The sequence below is a fragment of the Haliotis rufescens genome, unplaced genomic scaffold (genome assembly GCF_023055435.1).
Source record: "Haliotis rufescens isolate VD_foot unplaced genomic scaffold, xgHalRufe1.0.p SCAF_50, whole genome shotgun sequence".
NCBI lineage: Eukaryota > Metazoa > Mollusca > Gastropoda > Lepetellida > Haliotidae > Haliotis > Haliotis rufescens.
Genome location: NW_025964224.1, coordinates 1870791 through 1892807, shown reverse-complemented (window position 1 = coordinate 1892807; position 22017 = coordinate 1870791). Strand labels below are relative to the sequence as shown.

At 45.0% G+C, this 22017-nt stretch overlaps 1 protein-coding gene across 1 annotated transcript; it reads right to left on the bottom strand.

The window, feature by feature from the left end:
* Positions 1 to 751: 751 nt before the first annotated feature.
* LOC124151355 (sushi, von Willebrand factor type A, EGF and pentraxin domain-containing protein 1-like) lies at positions 752 to 20768 on the bottom strand. The gene is made up of 8 exons (XM_048384719.1): positions 20735 to 20768; positions 19433 to 19552; positions 18609 to 18809; positions 17772 to 17948; positions 10302 to 10478; positions 9360 to 9536; positions 8060 to 8239; positions 752 to 4210 (listed from the first exon to the last, which is right to left on the bottom strand). The coding sequence occupies exons 1-8, from the start codon at positions 20766 to 20768 to the stop codon at positions 3657 to 3659; spliced, it is 1620 nt and encodes a 539-aa protein (XP_048240676.1). The 3' UTR covers positions 752 to 3656.
* Between the last annotated feature and the right edge of the window lie 1249 nt (positions 20769 to 22017).

The window sequence follows — 22017 nt, the reverse complement described above, 5'->3', positions numbered from 1 at the left end:
TATTTTCTGTTAATCCTTTGATGACTAGGAACGATCCGCTGATTTACAAAAAAAAGTAAATCAACTGATCATTCATCTCTTGCTGGGCTGCCACGTGCATATTACATAACACACATTTCACCTCACTTCAAACCTGGATTTAGATTGAATAATTACCCCAGACACAATAAATGCCAAATGGGAACCTTTGTCAGGTAATATAAGTGGTGCTACCACTAACTGTACCTGTAATAAATTCATTAACTGAGCATCAAGTGAATGACAACAAATACACAAGTGTAGGGTTATACGAGAAAACGTGGATGACAACAAGGGAGTAGTAATCGTATTATCGACGCAAGCCGAAATCCGAAAAAGGTTTCACTGCATCGATATTTTTTTTAGTATTAAACTATAACCATCTGGGGTATTTCCAAATGACGACATCCGATGAGCTCCCTTGTTTTTTTTGTCTGTTTGTTTAGGCTGCGTAAAACAAATATTGCCTCCAGCCTCCAAGTTTATTTAGCTGTCCTTGCAGACGGTACCCCAGTCTCTGGTCACGCTCAGTTGCGTTGCGTATCATCCGGGTACTCACGGGGGGAAAACAATAACAAAGGCAACAACCAGTCCGTTAGATCAGTGCCCCTTTAACGTTGTATTTTGCCTTGTTTGTTTGCATCTACTATGAAATGAAAACATTTTGGGATTGACAAAAGCTTCCTGTGTTTTTTCTTATTGAACAAATAAAATATTACAGATGTTCACCACACACTTTTTAAGGTTTATTTACATGTTAGCAACAAAATATCACAATCAACAGATAATCCTGAAATTATGTGTATGATGTAAATTGAATATAAATAGAATATCGGAAACTTCAAATGAAGTATTGTCAAAAAACATATTTCCAAAGGTTCAGAACCAGATACATATTTATATAGGGGCGTTCATCAGTTCGGATCCAATGAAGGATGCGTATACACGTACACCAGGTCGATATGACAGAACGCTACTTCAGAACAGAGTACCCGTGACACAGGTATATATGACAGAACGCTACTTCAGAACAGAGTACCCGTGACACAGGTATATATGACAGAACGCTACTTTAGAACAGAGTACACGTGACACAGGTATATATGACAGAACGCTACTTTAGAACACAGTACACGTGACACAGGTATATATGACAGAACGCTACTTTAGAACAGAGTACACGTGACACAGGTATATATGACAGAACGCTACTTTAGAACGGAGTAGGCGTGACACAGGTATATATGACAGAACGCTACTTTAGAACAGAGTACACGTGACACAGGTATATATGACAGAACGCTACTTTAGAACACAGTACACGTGACACAGGTATATATGACAGAACGCTACTTTAGAACAGAGTACACGTGACACAGGTATATATGACAGAACGCTACTTTAGAACGGAGTAGGCGTGACACAGGTATGTATGACAGAACGCTACTTTAGAACGGAGTAGGCGTGACACAGGTATATATGACAGAACGCTACTTTAGAACAGAGTACACGTGACACAGGTATATATGACAGAACGCTACTTTAGAACAGAGTACACGTGACACAGGTATATATGACAGAACGCTACTTTAGAACGGAGTAGGCGTGACACAGGTATGTATGACAGAACGCTACTTTAGAACAGAGTACACGTGACACATGTATATATGACAGAACGCTACTTTAGAACAGAGTACACGTGACACAGGTATATATGACAGAACGCTACTTTAGAACGGTGTAGGCGTGACACAGGTATGTATGACAGAACGCTACTTTAGAACACAGTACACGTGACACAGGTATGTATGACAGAACGCTACTTTAGAACGGAGTAGGCGTGACACAGGTATGTATGACAGAACGCTACTTTAGAACACAGTACACGTGACACAGGTATGTATGACAGAACGCTACTTTAGAACGGAGTAGGCGTGACACAGGTATATATGACAGAACGCTACTTTAGAACGGAGTACGCGTGGCACAGGTGTGTATGACAGAACGCTACTTTAGAACGGAGTAGGCGTGACACAGGTATATATGACAGAACGCTACTTTAGAACGGAGTACGCGTGGCACAGGTGTGTATGACAGAACGCTACTTTAGAACGGAGTAGGCGTGACACAGGTATATATGACAGAACGCTACTTTAGAACGGAGTACGCGTGGCACAGGTGTGTATGACAGAACGCTACTTTAGAACGGAGCACGCGTGGCACAGGTATGTATGACAGAACGCTACTTTAGAACGGAGTAGGCGTGACACAGGTATGTATGACAGAACGCTTCTTTAGAACACAGTACCCGTGACACATGTATATATGACAGAACGCTACTTTAGAAAGGACTTCGCGTGGCACAGGTATGTATGACAGAACGCTACTTTAGAACACAGTACCCGTGACACAGGTATGTATGACAGAACGCTACTTTAGAACGGAGTAGGCGTGACACAGGTATGTATGACAGAACGCTACTTTAGAACACAGTACACGTGACACAGGTATATATGACAGAACGCTACTTTAGAACGGAGTACGCGTGGCACAGGTATGTATGACAGAACGCTACTTTAGAACACAGTACCCGTGACACAGGTATGTATGACAGAACGCTACTTTAGAACGGAGTACGCGTGGCACAGGTATATATGACAGAACGCTACTTTAGAACGGAGTACGCGTGACACAGGTATGTATGACAGAACGCTACTTTAGAACGGAGCACGCGTGGCACAGGTATATATGCCAGAACGCTACTTTAGAACGGAGTAGGCGTGACACAGGTATGTATGACAGAACGCTACTTTAGAACGGAGTAGGCGTGACACAGGTATGTATGACAGAACGCTACTTTAGAACACAGTACGCGTGGCACAGGTATGTATGACAAAACGCTACTTTAGAACACAGTACACGTGACACAGGTATGTATGACAGAACGCTACTTTAGAACGGAGTAGGCGTGACAAAGGTATGTATGACAGAACGCTACTTTAGAACGGAGCACGCGTGGCACAGGTATATATGACAGAACGCTACTTTAGAACGGAGTAGGCGTGACACAGGTATGTATGACAGAACGCTACTTTAGAACGGAGTAGGCGTGACACAGGTATGTATGACAGAACGCTACTTTAGAACACAGTACACGTGACACAGGTATGTATGACAGAACGCTACTTTAGAACACAGTACGCGTGGCACAGGTATGTATGACAAAACGCTACTTTAGAACACAGTACACGTGACACAGGTATGTATGACAAAACGCTACTTTAGAACGGAGTAGGCGTGACAAAGGTATGTATGACAGAACGCTACTTTAGAACACAGTATCTGTGACACATGTATATATGACGGTTTGGTACTTTAGAACAGAGTATCCGTGACACAGGTACACAGTACCCGTGATACAGGTATGTATCAGAGTACGGTACTTTAGAACACAGTACCCGTGACACAGGTTAGTATAACAGTACGGTACTTTAGAACACAGTACCCGTGATACAGGTACGTACTTTAGAACACAGTAGTCGTTGCAAGGCAACAGTTCCAACATCCCAAATATGGTGTTCTAATACAGTAGCCACTGTAGTCGAAAGCATCGACCTGAGGGGGACATTCCTCCAGGGTTAGTCCAGGTGATGTACTTCCACATCAGCAGTAACCAGCATCCCAGGTCCGTCACACAGAACATCTTCATTTTGAAAAATGTCAGTCGTCAGATTCGGTCCACTGAGATTTGTACATTCTGGGGCAACAGCAGGATAATCATCTGGCGACAAGGACAAAATGGAGGTCTGGCATGACCAGATTTCCCGACTAGATCTTGATGCTGCCGAGTGCGTCCTCAGGCCATCTTCCTCTTCTCCATCTATACTCTGCAGTGACATCGACGACATGTTGACGGACTCCCTATCCCCAGTACAGAACTGTGTGTCGACCTTTGACAAGCGTCTGCTACCATCCCACTGTTTTTTGTTGAGGAGGAAGTTCATTTTGGTCCTGACGATGATTTTAAAGTTCCTGACGTTTCTCCTGAGGTACTTGGACTGGCGAACGACTGTGGGGATGTCGAGGATGATGATGCAAACGAGGATGAGGATGAGGATGGACATTGCCACAGTCCCGAATGCCAGAGATCCCTTTGCCTCCACTGGTGTGGCTTCAAACTTCCTCCGCATGGCTGCATCAATAGAAATAATTAGTCTTAATATACAAAGGAAGCAATAGAGCCACTCTCGTAAAATGGAATGGAATTCTGTGTAAGCATGCACCGTTGAATATCAATTCATAATATTTTGAATGAAATTTTACGACTTATTGCATATATACACTTGACTGAATCTTGTTACATTGTGAAATGTTAGTGAAGGCTGGTCCGATACAAGGAATTATACTAGATATATGTGTATGTGTGCACAGTCATTATGCATATATTCCACAGAACAGGACAATCCAAATCTGTCTTGATATTGGCGTTACACACGCGACTACATGTAACACTAGAGCACAAGGTGTCTGAGGCCCTTGCAGAATACTGTTGCATGTAGAACTAGATGGTATACATATAGGATGACGCGACTACATGTAACACTAGAGCACAAGGTGTCTGAGGCCCTTGCAGAATACTGTTGCATATAGAACGAGATGGTATACATATAGGATGACCGTGCATTTTCCAGGAATAACGAAGGTAAGTTAGAAGCTCACGTCTTTACATGACGTATTATCTTAGACTTATACCTGTCCACAAAACTACAGTCCCCACAACCATCTCACCTGTACCTGTCCACAAGGCTACAGTCCCTACAACCATCTCACCTGCACGTTTGCCCTCCTGTCCTGTCCACAAGACTACAGTCCCTACAACCATCTCACCTGCACGTTTGCCCTCCTGTCCTGTCTACAAGACTACAGTCCCTACAACCATCTCACCTGCACCTGTCCACAAGACTACAGTCCCCACAACCATCTCACTCACTCACTCATTTGCCCTACTGTCCTGTCCACAAGACTACAGTCTCCACAACCATCTCACCTGCACGTTTGCCCTCCTGTCCTGTCCACAAGACTACAGTCCCTACAACCATCTCACCTGCACGTTTGCCCTCCTGTCCTGTCCACAAGACTACAGTCCCCACAACCATCTCACTCACTCACTCATTTGCCCTCCTGTCCTGTCCACAAGACTACAGTCCCTACAACCATCTCACCTGCACCTGTCCACAAGACTACAGTCCCTACAACCATCTCACCTGCACATTTGCCCTCCTGTCCTGTCCAAAAGACTACAGCCCTTACAACCATCTCACCTGCACGTTTGCCCTCCTGTCCTGTCCACAAGACTACAGTCCCCACAACCATCTCACCTGCACGTTTGCCCTCCTGTCCTGTCCACAAGACTACAGTCCCCACAACCATCTCACCTGCACGTTTGCCCTCCTGTCCTGTCCACAAGACTACAGTCCCCACAACCATCTCACCTGCACGTTTGCCCTCCTGTCCTGTCCACACGACTACAGTCCCCACAACCATCTCACCTGCACGTTTGCCCTCTTGTCCTGTCCACAAGACTACAGTCCCCACAACCATCTCACCTGCACGTTTGCCCTCCTGTCCTGTCCACAAGACTACAGTCCCTACAACCATCTCACCTGCACGTTTGCCCTCCTGTCCTGTCTACAAGACTACAGTCCCTACAACCATCTCACCTGCACCTGTCCACAAGACTACAGTCCCCACAACCATCTCACTCACTCACTCATTTGCCCTACTGTCCTGTCCACAAGACTACAGTCTCCACAACCATCTCACCTGCACGTTTGCCCTCCTGTCCTGTCCACAAGACTACAGTCCCCACAACCATCTCACCTGCACGTTTGCCCTCCTGTCCTGTCCACAAGACTACAGTCCCCACAACCATCTCACTCACTCACTCATTTGCCCTCCTGTCCTGTCCACAAGACTACAGTCCCTACAACCATCTCACCTGCACCTGTCCACAAGACTACAGTCCCTACAACCATCTCACCTGCACATTTGCCCTCCTGTCCTGTCCAAAAGACTACAGCCCTTACAACCATCTCACCTGCACGTTTGCCCTCCTGTCCTGTCCACAAGACTACAGTCCCCACAACCATCTCACCTGCACGTTTGCCCTCCTGTCCTGTCCACAAGACTACAGTCCCCACAACCATCTCACCTGCACGTTTGCCCTCCTGTCCTGTCCACAAGACTACAGTCCCCACAACCATCTCACCTGCACGTTTGCCCTCCTGTCCTGTCCACACGACTACAGTCCCCACAACCATCTCACCTGCACGTTTGCCCTCTTGTCCTGTCCACAAGACTACAGTCCCCACAACCATCTCACCTGCACCTGTCCACAAGACTACAGTCCCTACAACCATCTCACCTGCACATTTGCCCTCCTGTCCTGTCCACAAGACTACAGTCTCCACAACCATCTCACCTGCACCTGTCCACAAGACTACAGTCCCCACAACCAACTCACCTGCACATTTGCCCTCCTGTCCTGTCCACAAGACTACAGTCCCCACAACCATCTCACCTGCACCTGTCCACAAGACTACAGTCCCTACAACCAACTCACCTGCACCTGTCCACAAGACTACAGTCCCCACAACCATCTCACCTGCACATTTGCCCTCCTGTCCTGTCCACAAGACTACAGTCCCCACAACCATCTCACCTGCACCTGTCCACAAGACTACAGTCCCTACAACCATCTCACCTGCACATTTGCCCTCCTGTCCTGTCCACAAGACTACAGTCCCCACAACCATCTCACCTGCACCTGTCCACAAGACTACAGTCCCTACAACCATCTCACCTGCACATTTGCCCTCCTGTCCTGTCCACAAGACTACAGTCTCCACAACCATCTCACCTGCACATTTGCCCTCCTGTCCTGTCCACAAGACTACAGTCCCCACAACCATCTCACCTGCACATTTGCCCTCCTGTCCTGTCCACAAGACTACAGTCCCTACAACCATCTCACCTGCACATTTGCCCTCCTGTCCTGTCCACAAGACTACAGTCCCCACAACCATCTCACCTGCACATTTGCCCTCCTGTCCTGTCCACAAGACTACAGTCCCTACAACCATCTCACCTGCACATTTGCCCTCCTGTCCTGTCCACAAGACTACAGTCCCCACAACCATCTCACCTGCACCTGTCCACAAGACTACAGTCCCCACAACCAACTCACCTGCACATTTGCCCTCCTGTCCTGTCCACAAGACTACAGTCCCCACAACCATCTCACCTGCACCTGTCCACAAGACTACAGTCCCTACAACCAACTCACCTGCACCTGTCCACAAGACTACAGTCCCCACAACCATCTCACCTGCACATTTGCCCTCCTGTCCTGTCCACAAGACTACAGTCCCCACAACCATCTCACCTGCACCTGTCCACAAGACTACAGTCCCTACAACCATCTCACCTGCACATTTGCCCTCCTGTCCTGTCCACAAGACTACAGTCCCCACAACCATCTCACCTGCACCTGTCCACAAGACTACAGTTCCTACAACCATCTCACCTGCACATTTGCCCTCCTGTCCTGTCCACAAGACTACAGTCCCTACAACCATCTCACCTGCACATTTGCCCTCCTGTCCTGTCCACAAGACTACAGTCCCCACAACCATCTCACCTGCACATTTGCCCTCCTGTCCTGTCCACAAGACTACAGTCCCTACAACCATCTCACCTGCACATTTGCCCTCCTGTCCTGTCCACAAGACTACAGTCCCCACAACCATCTCACCTGCACATTTGCCCTCCTGTCCTGTCCACAAGACTACAGTCCCTACAACCATCTCACCTGCACATTTGCCCTCCTGTCCTGTCCACAAGACTACAGTCCCCACAACCATCTCACCTGCACATTTGCCCTCCTGTCCTGTCCACAAGACTACAGTCCCTACAACCAACTCACCTGCACATTTGCCCTCCTGTCCTGTCCACAAGACTACAGTCCCTACAACCAACTCACCTGCACATTTGCCCTCCTGTCCTGTCCACAAGCCTGCAGCCTCGCACACCCTGTCCCATTTGATGATGTTGTTTTCGTCCTCCTGGAGGTAGCACTCGTATGTGACGATGTCGGTGTAGTTGAAGCCGGTGGCGTTAGACTTTGCCCCGCCAACAATGGGCGGCTCCCCACACGAGATGACTGAAATAGCAGTTAGAGGAAATTGTGGCTAATCTAAACATATACCAATGTTTGTTTGTTTGTTTGTTGTTTTACGCCGCACTCAGCAATATTCCAGCTATATGACGGCGGTCTGTAAGTAATCGAGTCTGGACAAGACAATCCAGTGATTGACAACATGAGCATCGATCCACGCAATTGGGATCGATGACATGCATCAACCAAGTCAGCGAGCCTGACCACTCGATCTCTTTAGTCGCCTCTTACGACAAGCATAGCCGTCTTTTACGGCAAGCATGGGTTGCTAAACTATTCTACCCCGGATCTACAATGTATCCCCATTCTAAACATCGCTATCCCCATTCTAAACATCGCTATCCCCATTCATCACATCGCCATCCCCATTCTACACATCGCCATCCCCATTCTAAACATCATTCTAGATGTATCAATGTACTATTGAAAATAATTACAAGAAACTATAAAGCGCTGGTTTCAGCACGACCACAACTCATAAAACTGTGTGACTTTGTAAACTGATATAATGCTATTATCTCAAAGTCAAAACGTTCAAAGGGGGTAATTCGAAAATGACTTAGTGAATGAATGCTATCTAACGCCGCAGTCAGGAATATTCCAGGCGCTTGTAAATAATCAGTCTGGAACAGGCAAACCGGTGACCGAGATCAACGCTCCACGCTGTGGGATCAAGACACCGAGCTTGGACCAAATGATCCAGTACTTAGTCGACAAGCCTTGGCTTGTTGGGACTAATTCTACCTCAGACTAAGAGACGTTACGCGAATACGCAAGACGCAGAGTATTAAACAGGTTTGACAACCAACAGTGAATGAACTTCTGCAAAATTCATAAGTTGTACGTTAGGTTATTACGACTCTACTGTCCCCATGGGGATTTGGGGTTAGAACGCAACCTTGGCTGGTCGTAAAGACTTGATAACTCGAGTGTTCAGGCTCAGTGATACTGCGTGTAATCGACCACCGACAGCGTGGATCGTTGTTCATCTTACCAATCTGGATTATCTGTTCCAGGCATAAAAACACTTTCCTTTCTAGAAATCAAAACAATCATGTATGATTATAATGACGAAATGATTGCCTTCAAAATGATCGCAACTCACTTGTGCAAACCGGTTCGTCACCGCTCCATAATTGGGTTTCCAGACAGACACGTGACAGGTCACCTGACGTGTGGTTGTAGCCAATCAGACAGTGGTATGAGGCACGTGACAGGTAGTGGGTCGTCGTGTGGCTCAGCGTAGCGTGTGTCACAAAGACCGGAACAGGGCAGTAGATAACTACAATTGACGTCGTGTTGTAATATAACTTAAATATGGTTTTCAATATTTTATGTTAACGTCTTACGTTTTTCAAATATTCTCCACAGCATCTACAAAGATGGAATATTACTCAGCGGTACAAATGACCATATTTCTCTCTAAGGTCTTGGGACGTGTATGACAAGGGCTCATTATGGCCGCAAGGTCTGAATGAGTAAAGCAGTGAACTATTGGACATTCTTTTTGACGGTATTCAGGAATATTCATATGAACGAGAATTTCACATTGTCCTTTTTCAACCTTGTATGTCTTTTTTACTTTTAATAGCACCAAATGTAGCGGTTAGGCTATAAGATGTCAATTGAAACCAACACAAGCGTTAAAGCAAGTATTTAACCCAAGCTGAATATTTCTTTCTTGGAAATATGTAAAGATAGTAAATACAACGGTAAAATATTCATCTTCAGGCAACTTTTTTTACACGTGGGTACATTTTTCGTTTCAATCTGCCTTTTTCGCTTATTTAAGCCATAAATCTTTATTTGGTTATGTAATCAGTCCAGTACTGGCAGAACTGAACCTTTCCATTAACTTGACCATACCATATTCCATAACTTATCCCCCTAACTCATTACATTGTTTATCTTTCCCAATTCAGTATGGGTGCAACTGCGGCAGGGCAAACCTTGCAGTTTTGCCAAGAGAGTTTATCACAGGAGGCTCCAAGTGACGGCTCCTGTGTTATCTAACGTAACAGGTTAACATATTGAAACACCGACTCACTGGTGCAGACAGGATGACTGCCACTCCACTGCCCGCTCAGTTGACAACGTCTTTGTAGATCACCGTCGGTGTGGTTGTAGCCGATGTTGCAGCTGTACTCTATGGTTGTGTTGTAGACGTTGCTGCTGCCAATCCTGGATGCATGTGACACCACAGGAGGCCCAGGACATCTGATAACTGAAATGCATTGACTGGCGTTGAGTGAGTGAGTGAGGGAGTAGGTTTTACTCCGTGTTTAACTTATCAGGGCGGGAAGAGTACAATGAGCTCCCTCTTTGTACCTGAGGCCTCACACCCCACCTACTCTCCCTGAACTCGGGTAGACGATGCAACTATTACGTGTCTCTAAAAATACCTGACAGGCAAATGAAACAACACTTGGAAGGTGGATTTGGCCAAAACATGATATGCGTTATGAAAACGTTACTTGGCCGAAAACAATCGCCGAAACACTGCACACTTAAGGTCCAAATCTCAACTTTGATACCCGTGTCAAATACATGGCAAGTATCAGGTCATACGCAGGTTTACTGAATATGTGTAGGTTATGACTTTATTGATGGTCTTTGACTGGGTAGAACTGGTGCAAAGTGTAGAATCAGGATAGTGATGTGTAGAATGGGGATAGTGGTGTGTAGTAAGGGGATAGTGATGTTTAGAATGGGGATAGTGATGTGTAGAATGGGGATAGCAATGTTTAGAATGGGGATAGCGATGTGTAGAATGGGGATATCGATGTGTAGAATGGGGATAGCGATGTTTAGAATGGGGATAGCGATGTTTAGAATGGGGATAGCGATGTTTAGAATGAGGATGGCGATGTTTAAATGGGGATGGTGATGTGTAGAATGGGGATAGTGATGTTAAGAAAGGGAATATTGATGCGTAGAATGAGGATAGCGATGTGTAGAATGGGGATAGTGATGTGTAGAATGGGGATATCGATGTGTAGAATGGGGAGTGTCAGTTTGCGGTTCTGTTGTAGGCAGAACAGGTGGAAGTTTCGTTAAAGGGGGACTATGAGTGTGTCAGTTTGCGGTTCTGTTGTAGGCAGAACAGGTGGAAGTTTCGTTAAAGGGGGACTATGAGTGTGTCAGTTTGCAGTCCTGTTGTAGATGGAACAGGTGGAAGTTTCGTTAAAGGGGGACTATGAGTGTGTCAGTTTGCGGTTCTGTTGTAGGCAGAACAGGTTCGAAGTTTCGTTAAAGGGGGACTATGAGTGTGTCAGTTTGCGGTTCTGTTGTAGGCAGAACAGGTGGAAGTTTCGTTAAAGGGGGACTATGAGTGTGTCAGTTTGCAGTCCTGTTGTAGATGGAACAGGTGGAAGTTTCGTTAAAGGGGGACTATGAGTGTGTCAGTTTGCAGTCCTGTTGTAGATGGAACAGGTGGAAGTTTCGTTAAAGGGGGACTATGAGTGTGTCAGTTTGCAGTCCTGTTGTAGATGGAACAGGTGGAAGTTTCGTTAAAGGGGGACTATGCATGGGTCAGTTTGCAGTCAGCAATATTCTAACAATATTATGGCGGCCTGAAGCCAACCGTTTTCGGGCTATATCACGGTGGCTTGTAGTTAGCAATATTCCAGCTATATCACAGCGTCAGGTACATAACCGTGTAAACCAGTGATTGATATTAAGAGCAAAGTCCCACGTCGATCAAGAACAGCTCACTGGCCACCTTGTTTAACTAACCTGGAGTCTATACGGGGGTTAAACAAAACTGTAATCAACAGCAGTTATGTGTAAATAATGTTGTCTGTGCGTGTTGTATTTGTAAGGGAACATTTACAGCGATGTTTGTGACGTGATCAACTAATCCCTTCTGACACAAGATAATCCTTTGACAAATTGCGTCTTTTGAAATACTTTCAAAGATTACATCTTTCGTAAGTTATATGGGGATAGCAATGTTTAGAATGGGGATAGTTGTGTGTAGAAAGGGGATAGAGATGTGTAGAATGGGAATATTGATGCGTAGAATGAGGATAGCGATGTGTAGAATGGGGATAGCAATGTTTAGAATGGGGATATTGGTGTGTAGAAAGGGGATATCGATGTGTAGAATGGGGATAGTGATGTGTAGAATGAGGATATCGATGTGTAGAATGAGGATATCGATGTGTAGAATGGGGATATCGATGTGTAGAATGGGAATATTGATGCGTAGAATGAGGATAGCGATGTGTAGAATGGGGATAGTGATGTGTAGAATGGGGATATCGATGTGTAGAATGGGGAAAGTGATGTGTAGAATGGGGGTAGCAATGTGTTGAATGGGGACAGTGATGTGTAGAATGAGGATAGCGATGTGTAGAATTGGGATAGTGAAGTTTCGGATGGGGATAATTGTATTTAGAATGGGGATAGTGATGTGTAGAATAGGGATAGTGATGTGTAGAACTGCAATGTAAAATAGAGGTTCAGCGCTGTAATAGCTCCATCTGGGGCAACTATGATGTTGACAAGAAAAGACGGGACGAAGATAATTTTGCTGCGTTTTGAAAAGAGGAAGTTTGAAGAAGCAGTAGACCCATCCTTGCCCCATACCTCAGACACCCGAGTCCATCAGTGTGACGAGACACAGATATAGCCGTCAAACTCTCTAAGTATAGGCTAGCATGCCACCAAGGAACACATCCACCGCAATAACCAGCACAGTGTGTCTGTACAATGGCTGAGAGCATCAGGATCCTGAGCTATGTATCTCCGCACACATCTTGTAAACCCTGACTGGAGATCTCTATCCGTCTCAGCTGATAATGCAGGTGGATTGTCCTGTCAAGGGCCAATATATGTGTATGTGTCAATTACAGGTGATAGATGGCAGCACTGCGTGTTGTATCGGTTGCTGGAATTAATTGGAGCGATGTAATTGATAGTATTAGCATTGGGGCTCACACACCATGATTACTTCGTACTGACAACAGTGACAGATGTGACGTTGTCACGACGGAACGGCTTCCAGTTTGTCGTTGGAATAGAATGACTCTTTTGGACAGGGTTTCGCCGACATGTTTCAGAAATAGTCCTGGCACATCACTAACAATTCTTCTTTCAAAGTTTCCAGGCGTGACATAAAAGCATTGTTCAAGAAAGTGTTACACAAGCTGGATAAAAGTGTATTGTAGGTGGAACAGGTGGAAGTTCGTTAAAGGGGGACTATGAGTGTGTCAGTTTGCAGTCCTGTTGTAGGCAGAACAGGTGGAAGTTCGTTAAAGGGGGACTATGAGTGTGTCAGTTTGCGGTTCTGTTGTAGGCAGAACAGGTGGAAGTTTCGTTAAAGGGGGACTATGAGTGTGTCAGTTTGCGGTTCTGTTGTAGGCAGAACAGGTGGAAGTTTCGTTAAAGGGGGACTATGAGTGTGTCAGTTTGCGGTTCTGTTGTAGGCAGAACAGGTGGAAGTTTCGTTAAAGGGGGACTATGAGTGTGTCAGTTTGCAGTCCTGTTGTAGGCAGAACAGGTGGAAGTTCGTTAAAGGGGGACTATGAGTGTGTCAGTTTGCGGTCCTGTTGAGGCAGAACAGGTGGAAGTTTCGTTAAAGGGGGACTATGAGTGTGTCAGTTTGCGGTTCTGTTGTAGGCAGAACAGGTGGAAGTTTCGTTAAAGGGGGACTATGCATGGGTCAGTTTGCGGTTCTGTTGTAGGCAGAACAGGTGGAAGTTTCGTTAAAGGGGGACTATGAGTGTGTCAGTTTGCGGTTCTGTTGTAGATGGAACAGGTGGAAGTTTCGTTAAAGGGGGACTATGAGTGTGTCAGTTTGCAGTTCTGTTGTAGATGGAACAGGTGGAAGTTTCGTTAAAGGGGGACTATGAGTGTGTCAGTTTGCGGTTCTGTTGTAGATGGAACAGGTGGAAGTTTCGTTAAAGGGGGACTATGAGTGTGTCAGTTTGCGGTTCTGTTGTAGGCAGAACAGGTGGAAGTTTCGTTAAAGGGGGACTATGAGTGTGTCAGTTTGCAGTCCTGTTGTAGATGGAACAGGTGGAAGTTTCGTTAAAGGGGGACTATGAGTGTGTCAGTTTGCGGTTCTGTTGTAGATGGAACAGGTGGAAGTTTCGTTAAAGGGGGACTATGAGTGTGTCAGTTTGCAGTCCTGTTGTAGATGGAACAGGTGGAAGTTTCGTTAAAGGGGGACTATGCATAGGTCAGTTTGCAGTCAGCAATATTCTAACAATATTATGGCGGCCTGAAGCCAACCGTTTTCGGGCTATATCACGGTGGCTTGTAGTTAGCAATATTCCAGCTATATCACAGCGTCAGGTACATAACCGTGTAAACCAGTGATTGATATTAAGAGCAAAGTCCCACGTCGATCAAGAACAGCATACTGGCCACCTTGTTTAACTAACCTGGAGTCTATACGGGGGTTAAACAAAACTGTAATCAACAGCAGTTATGTGTAAATAATGTTGTCTGTGCGTGTTGTATTTGTAAGGGAACATTTACAGCGATGTTTGTGACGTGATCAACTAATCCCTTCTGACACAAGATAATCCTTTGACAAATTGCGTCTTTTGAAATACTTTGAAAGATTACATCTTTCGTTAGTTATATTTTCATATATCTGGCCCTATTATTTATTCTTTGAGTCCGTTAAACCAGGTGTTGCTAAATACCATTGTTGGGTTACATGTACGCGAGACGCTGTTATCCCCATGCAATGCATGTGTCGAGTGACGGGGAGGAACACTGAGCCATGTGAGCAGTTTGACCAAAGCTGTGAACTAAACCGTCATGATCAAATTAAACCTCAGAAATCATAGCAGTCCTTTCAAAACACGGACAGCTCACGTTCTCTTTAATGATTACAATATTTCATCATTTTACAGAAATATTCCTTGTCCACGATCGCAGATAAATTAATTCCATTAGTATTATGATATTACACCGTAGGTACTCTGAAATATTTGGTGACATCTTGTCAACAAAATGACTAGATTATTGAAAGCGGCTTACCAAGCCACAAAATGCACCTCAGTGTACAAAATGTCCGCGCTTGTACAGGGCTTTATCGATTGGATTGAACGCAAACGCAATAGATATGTAACGTCATGATTAGGGTTATTCGTATTCTAGCTCCGTTACAGGAGATGCGTGCACGGACTGTTGTATTATGGCTCATGTTGTACGCATGATCTCTTCAACACGGTGTGTCCTAAACGTCTACTCGAGACCTCCATGGAGACCACGCGACTAATTTGTCAATATAACGTGAGTAATGTCATTCTTCTGTAGCTTTACGGTATTTAATTCAATATTCGTAATCTCTTCTAAGTAGCCTAATGATAAAAAAAAATAAGCGGTCCCTGTCGTTTATGCGTGAGAGTTCCAAGGGTCGTTTGACTGCTCTATCAACGCGGTGTGACCTTCCCTGATCTGACCACAGATAACAACGTAGCGATATATCAGATTCACAGATCAGAGAGTTTCCCATACCTGGTCTGAGGCAGGGTGGTTGTTTCCCTCCGTTGTTATTGTCCGGGAATTTACTGGTTGACTGGGCCAATCTGTTCCCTGCATACTCAGTGATATGATTTGTTTGACATGACTTAGTAATGATAGGTAGCCTCAACTGATCTATCAGCATGCAGACCGAGTGTGTGACATGCATGTCCCTTTAGACGTGTCCTGATTGGAGATAACTTCATTTGAGCATGGTTTTGTTCTAACTGTACGATAATCAAAGTATTATATAGTCTCTCACCACTCAGTACTGAGTGTACCACATACATGTCTTGCGAATGCATTTTTACACCATTTATCATAGAGAAAGGGGTAATATACTCCCGAGCAAAAGAAAGTATACACCAATGTTTGATGGTGACTAAAATGAAAACAAGAAATGTCTTTGGTGAAGTATTTGAGACGAGTATCATAGTTGTGTTTTGACTTTAAGTTTGCTGTGTTTCGGCGTATGTTTTCAGCCAAGAACACTCTTCAGAAAAAGAAACGCACAGGTAGTTCATTGAACCTGACTACACAAACAAGCCGGTATATAAATTGGATATATGTTATTGGAAAATGTTGGTGGCCTGATATTCGACAAACGGTACGTCAAAACGCGATTTGCAATGTCTTAAATACTTGTTCAAAAATGTCATGGGGGAAACAGTAAAGCAAAATGCACGTGCAAGTTATGGCATTCGTAACTCGTGGTAATGGCTATAAAAAGGCAAGCATAACCCAATTGTCCTTCAATTGCCAACACTTTTCAAATTCGAAAATGCCAAGACAGCGCTGCCGATCGGGACATCGCCAGAGGACGTATCCAAAAAGGGGAATCGTAGTTTTCAGTTGCACGCCACTTCAACGTCCACCACAGCACTATTCTGGGAATCCGACCCAGAAGACCAGTTATCGTCCCTGTTTTGCATCAGATTAATCGACAGCGACGCTTGCGTTGGTACCATACCTTACAGCCTTAAAATTTGAGAAACTGGAGACGAGTGTGGTTTAGCGATGAATCACGATCTTTTCTTCACCGGCGAGATGGAAGACAACGTTTTTATCGTCGTCGAAATGAGCGTTTTTCCGCACGTTGTGTACGTGAATTCGACAAATTCGGTGGCGGTAGTGTCATGGTGTGAGGGCCATGTCCTACACTACGAGATCTGACTTGGTTGTGGTTCAGGGAAATTTGACATCAAATCGCTGCAAGAATCAAATTCTTCAACCCCACCCTCTTCCAACCATTGACCTCCAGAGGGAGCTGTTTCAACAGGACAACGCTACACTGCACACAGTGTCACGGTAGACTACCTTCATAAGGCCAACGTTAACGGCCTGCCCTGGCCGCCGCTATCTCCAGATCTCAACCCAATCGAACACCTCTGGGATGGACTAGATCGACGTGTACTTCAACGTCAGAACACGCCGCAGACACTCCCACAACTGGCCAACGCGTTACAAGCAGAATGGCGCAGAATTCCGCAGGGACAGAATTCGTACACTTATCCAGTCAGTCCCGAGGATATGCAGAGCCGTGATTGCTCCCCGGGGCGGTCACACGAGATATTGAGTTCAGCGCAACCTTGTGGGTTTATGTGACATGACAATGAACAGTTTTCAATGCCTTTGTACAACGACATGTGACTATCGAGCTCCAAAATTTCATACTTGTATCTATGATATTAAATTAGAAATATCGATTTTATTAGGTACAATAAATTTCCTAAAAATCTACCTGTGAGTTTCTTTTTTTGTTGAAGAGTGTATTCGTTTTGATAACGTTCGTAATGTTTTGGTCAAATCAATTTTCAAAATTGTCAAAAGCTAGAATTAAGCTGGGGTGTTAGCGATGACGAGTTAGTTTGTCGGTTATTGTAATGTACCAACACTCCCATTTGTTGCAAATGTATTCAAAAACATAATTTGAAACTGGGCAGTGTACAAGTTGTAAAAGCTCAAAGTTACATCGTCACATTAATAGTGATTAAATTCAGCTTTAGAAATCATAAACTGTGTGAGAAACCTGTACCTTCACAAACAGGCAGGGAGCCATTCCACAAAGCCGACTCGTTACAGGTGCGTACCAGGTGTCCAGCTGATCCCTTGTATCCCAAGTCACAGGTATATGTGACTACAGACTCGTACAGTGTGGAGGTATGCATCGTCGTCCCATGCTGGATGGCCGGGGGGTCGCCACAGTCCACGCCTGTAGAAACACCTGTTTGTACTTCACCCCACTCAGCCACAAAGCATAATGTACACCGTGTTCACAAACCTATGTCCTCATACAACGCTCCACTACGAACTTCCGGCTTAAAGTGTTTCAGTAATGAAGAATATGGCGAAAAGGAAAACATCATCGTATTAATATATTTTCTCAGAAACAGATCCCAAAAGGTCCCAAAGGTCCATTTTATGGTCACCGACTATCAAACTAATGTCCTCTTCACTCAAATACATCCCTTTCAAACCTTAATGTTCATATGAGTAAGAACATAACAAATCAGCTATAGGCGTTTCATGACCCATTGGCATAACCGCATCGCCATACTCTCCCTGATCATGTTTCTAGGTTTGTCAGCATCATACGTGTTCTCGTGGGTTTAACCATGTTTAATTAGAAATGTTTAGGAGACAAATTAAATTGAATTAACATCGCATTGCCCTCGCTCTCCAACATGAAATGTTTTCAACCTATAATAATGGGCCGATTTCCTACGAAAATTTCTTGAACAGAATTCTTTTATTCTACTAAAGCGGTCAACGTCAATGCGTCACGCCAGGTCTTCGTCCCACGTCAAGCCGACGCGCCGTGGCATGTGACTCAAAGCGGTGTTATATTCTGTCAACAGCTGCCCATACTTACGCTGACATGAGACTCTGGTATCAAAGAACTGATCAACGATCCAGGAACCTTCTTTCCCGCACAGCTTTCTGCCCTTGTTGGCCGGAACCACCGACTCGTATCCAGGGTTACACACCTCGTCAACTGCCGTTAGGTACCACAACTCCGTGGTAGACAGGCCGGCGTTAGCGTCGATGGGTGCGGGGAGTGTAGGGCAGGACGCTGGAGAAATAGACACAGCCACAGTCACCGTTAGGCTGTATGGGGGAGTTGTCATCAATTAATGATATGAACACTGAGTTCGCCGCTCTGTGTATAACAGTCTTGGGTGAAATTGCCTCTATGATTGGCTATTTCTTCCTAAACCCTTCACGTAATGCCGAGTAACCAAATGTGTTAATTGTCAAGTAATTCAACACTACTTGAACTGCAAAATAATTGTCATGATATTTGTCTGGGAACACCTGGTGTCTTCATTGGTTTTCAGTGATCAATTCATATATTTTTTATCATTTTTGTTTGGGCTTTTAGATCCAATGAAATGTTTTGGCAGAACATCGAGGCTGATTTTTTGTCTGGCATTGACGTATTGAATTTACAAACAATTCAATGAAAGGTAGATATTTGGAATTCAAAACGTCAAAACGCTTTAGCGTTCTTCCAACAGGCTGACCTATCGTAATATAACTGAAATATGGTGCTGAACCAACTTACACATTCAATAAATGTATTGACTGTCTATATGATAATATAGTTAAAAAATTCTCCTTTTTTAATCTATTTTCTCACTCGGTTCGATATATTTGACCCATAATGTGTCCCTAGTTGAGACATATTTGACTCACTTGTCAATCTGGTGTCACACGTGGTTTTACAGATGTTGTTAAGGTAGATCTGGTTCGACTCACACTCTCCGTTCTTGGCCCTCAGGAGACAGTCACACGCCGAGTCCAGGGTGTACACATCTGCAGTAGATATAGCTCAGTATAGCCATCATCATGTCACGTGGTCAACACTTAACCAGGACACTCGCAGGATAGTCATCGCCATGTGACAGACACGTGGTCAGCACTAACGAGGTCGAAAAGTTATAAGCCTGACTAACTTTCAACTATGGGCCATAACAATGTCAATGTAGTCAATGCAGTACATTGTTTGAGTAGTTCATTGCAAGTATAATTGGTCTGTTCAGGTCGTTTGTATATTAGTGACGGCCAGTTGAACGTAATAGGGGTCAAATGGAAGTGGAAAAGAACAAGTACCGATCAGTCATCAAGTTTTTGACTTTAGAGAAAATGACTCTCCAAGAAATTCATGACCGCATGTCACAAGTGTATTGGGACTTACTTGGACACTCGCAGTGGTTGTCAGAGAGACAAGAGGTCAGCACTTACCTGGACACTCGCAGTGGTTGTCAGAGAGACAAGAGGTCAGCACTTACCTGACACACGCAGTGGTTGTCAGAGAGACACGTGGTCAGCACTAATCCGGACACTCGCAGTGGTTGTCACAGAGACACGTGGTCAGCACTTACCTAGGACACTCGCAGTGGTTGTCAGAGAGACACGTGGTCAGCACTTACCTAGGACACTCGCAGTGGTTGTCAGAGAGACAAGAGGTCAGCACTTACCTGGACACTCGCAGTGGTTGTCAGAGAGACACGTGGTCAGCACTAATCCGGACACTCGCAGTGGTTGTCACAGAGACACGTGGTCAGTACTTACCTGGACACTCGCAGTGGTTGTCACAGAGACACGTGGTCAGTACTTACCTGGACACTCGCAGTGGTTGTCACAGAGACACGTGGTCAGTACTTACCTGGACACTCGCAGTGGTTGTCACAGAGACACGTGGTCAGTACTTACCTGGACACTCGCAGTGGTTGTCACAGAGACACGTGGTCAGTACTTACCTGGACACTCGCAGTGGTTGTCACAGAGACACGTGGTCAGTACTTACCTGGACACTCGCAGTGGTTGTCACAGAGACACGTGGTCAGTACTTACCTGGACACTCGCAGTGGTTGTCACAGAGACACGTGGTCAGCACTTACTTGGACACTCGCAGTGGTTGTTACAGAGACACGCGGTCAGCACTTACATTGACACTCGTAGTGGTTGTCACAGAGACACGTGGTCAGCACTTACTTGGACACTCGCAGTGGATGTCACAGAGACACATGGTCAGCTCTTACCTGGACACTTGCAGTGGATGTCACAGAGACAAGAGGTCAGCACTTACCTGGACACTCGCAGTGGATGTCACAGAGACACGTGGTCAGCACTTACCTGGACACTCCCAGTGGATGTCACAGATACACGTGGTCAGCACTTACTGGGACTCTCGCAGTGGTTGTCACAGAGACAAGAGGTCAGCACTTACCTCGACACTTGCAGTGGATGTCACAGATACACGTGGACAGCACTTACTTGGACACTCGCAGTGATTGTTACAAGACCAAGGGCACGTGAGTAGCATGTAGGCAGGGTTCAACTCGCACTGGTGGATACTGGCCCAGTAGCCACACCGGAAGTCGTTGTCTAGACAGGCTGAAAACATCATCCAATATTGAGCGTCCTAATATGATTTCGGTGTTTAAACACTCAAAACATGAACTACAAAGTAGCAACAAATGTTATATTTGGGATAACACTTTCTTAGTTAAGTACAAATTCTAGTACTTTTGGGGGATTGAGTCATATCCGGGTTCGAACTTTTGGGGATGGACTCCCATCCGGGTTCGAACCAAATTGGAATCAATCCCCCAAAAGTACTAGAATCTGTACTTTACTAAGAAAGTGTTATCCCAAATATAACATTTGTTACATTTGACGACATTCTAAATGGCATTGTGTATTCATACAAAAAAGTTATAAAATAATTTATATTTAAGTTACTGGAACCATAGTTGAGAGGGCAGGTAGGGAGGCCTTGTGGTTAAGGCGATCGCACGTTAAACCGAAGGTCCAGGTTCGATTCCCCACATATGCGTGCAGAATATGTGAAGCTAGGTTCCCAGCCATGGAAAACCCTACTCACTCACTAACTCACTCACTAACTCACTCACTAACTCGCTCACTAACTCACTCACTAACTCAACACCTACTTCCACAAAGGATAATGTGCACACACAGTTTCTCAAAGCGTCACAAAATCAATAATATTGTTTAGTCTTTCACTATGTATCTTTGAATGTTTTGGAATTTCACTTAATAATGACGCTAGGAAAATATGTGCGGAAGGAAGTGAGGGGAAACAATAAAGTTGTTGAACTAGAAGGTTTGTTTGTTTGTTTGTTGTTGAACGCCGCACTCGGAAGTGAGGGGAAAGGAGTAGCCTTGTACAACAATAGAGTTGTTCAACTAGTAGGTTTGTTTGTTTGTTTGTTGTTGAACGCCGCAGTCGGAAGTGAGAGGAAAGATGTAGCCTT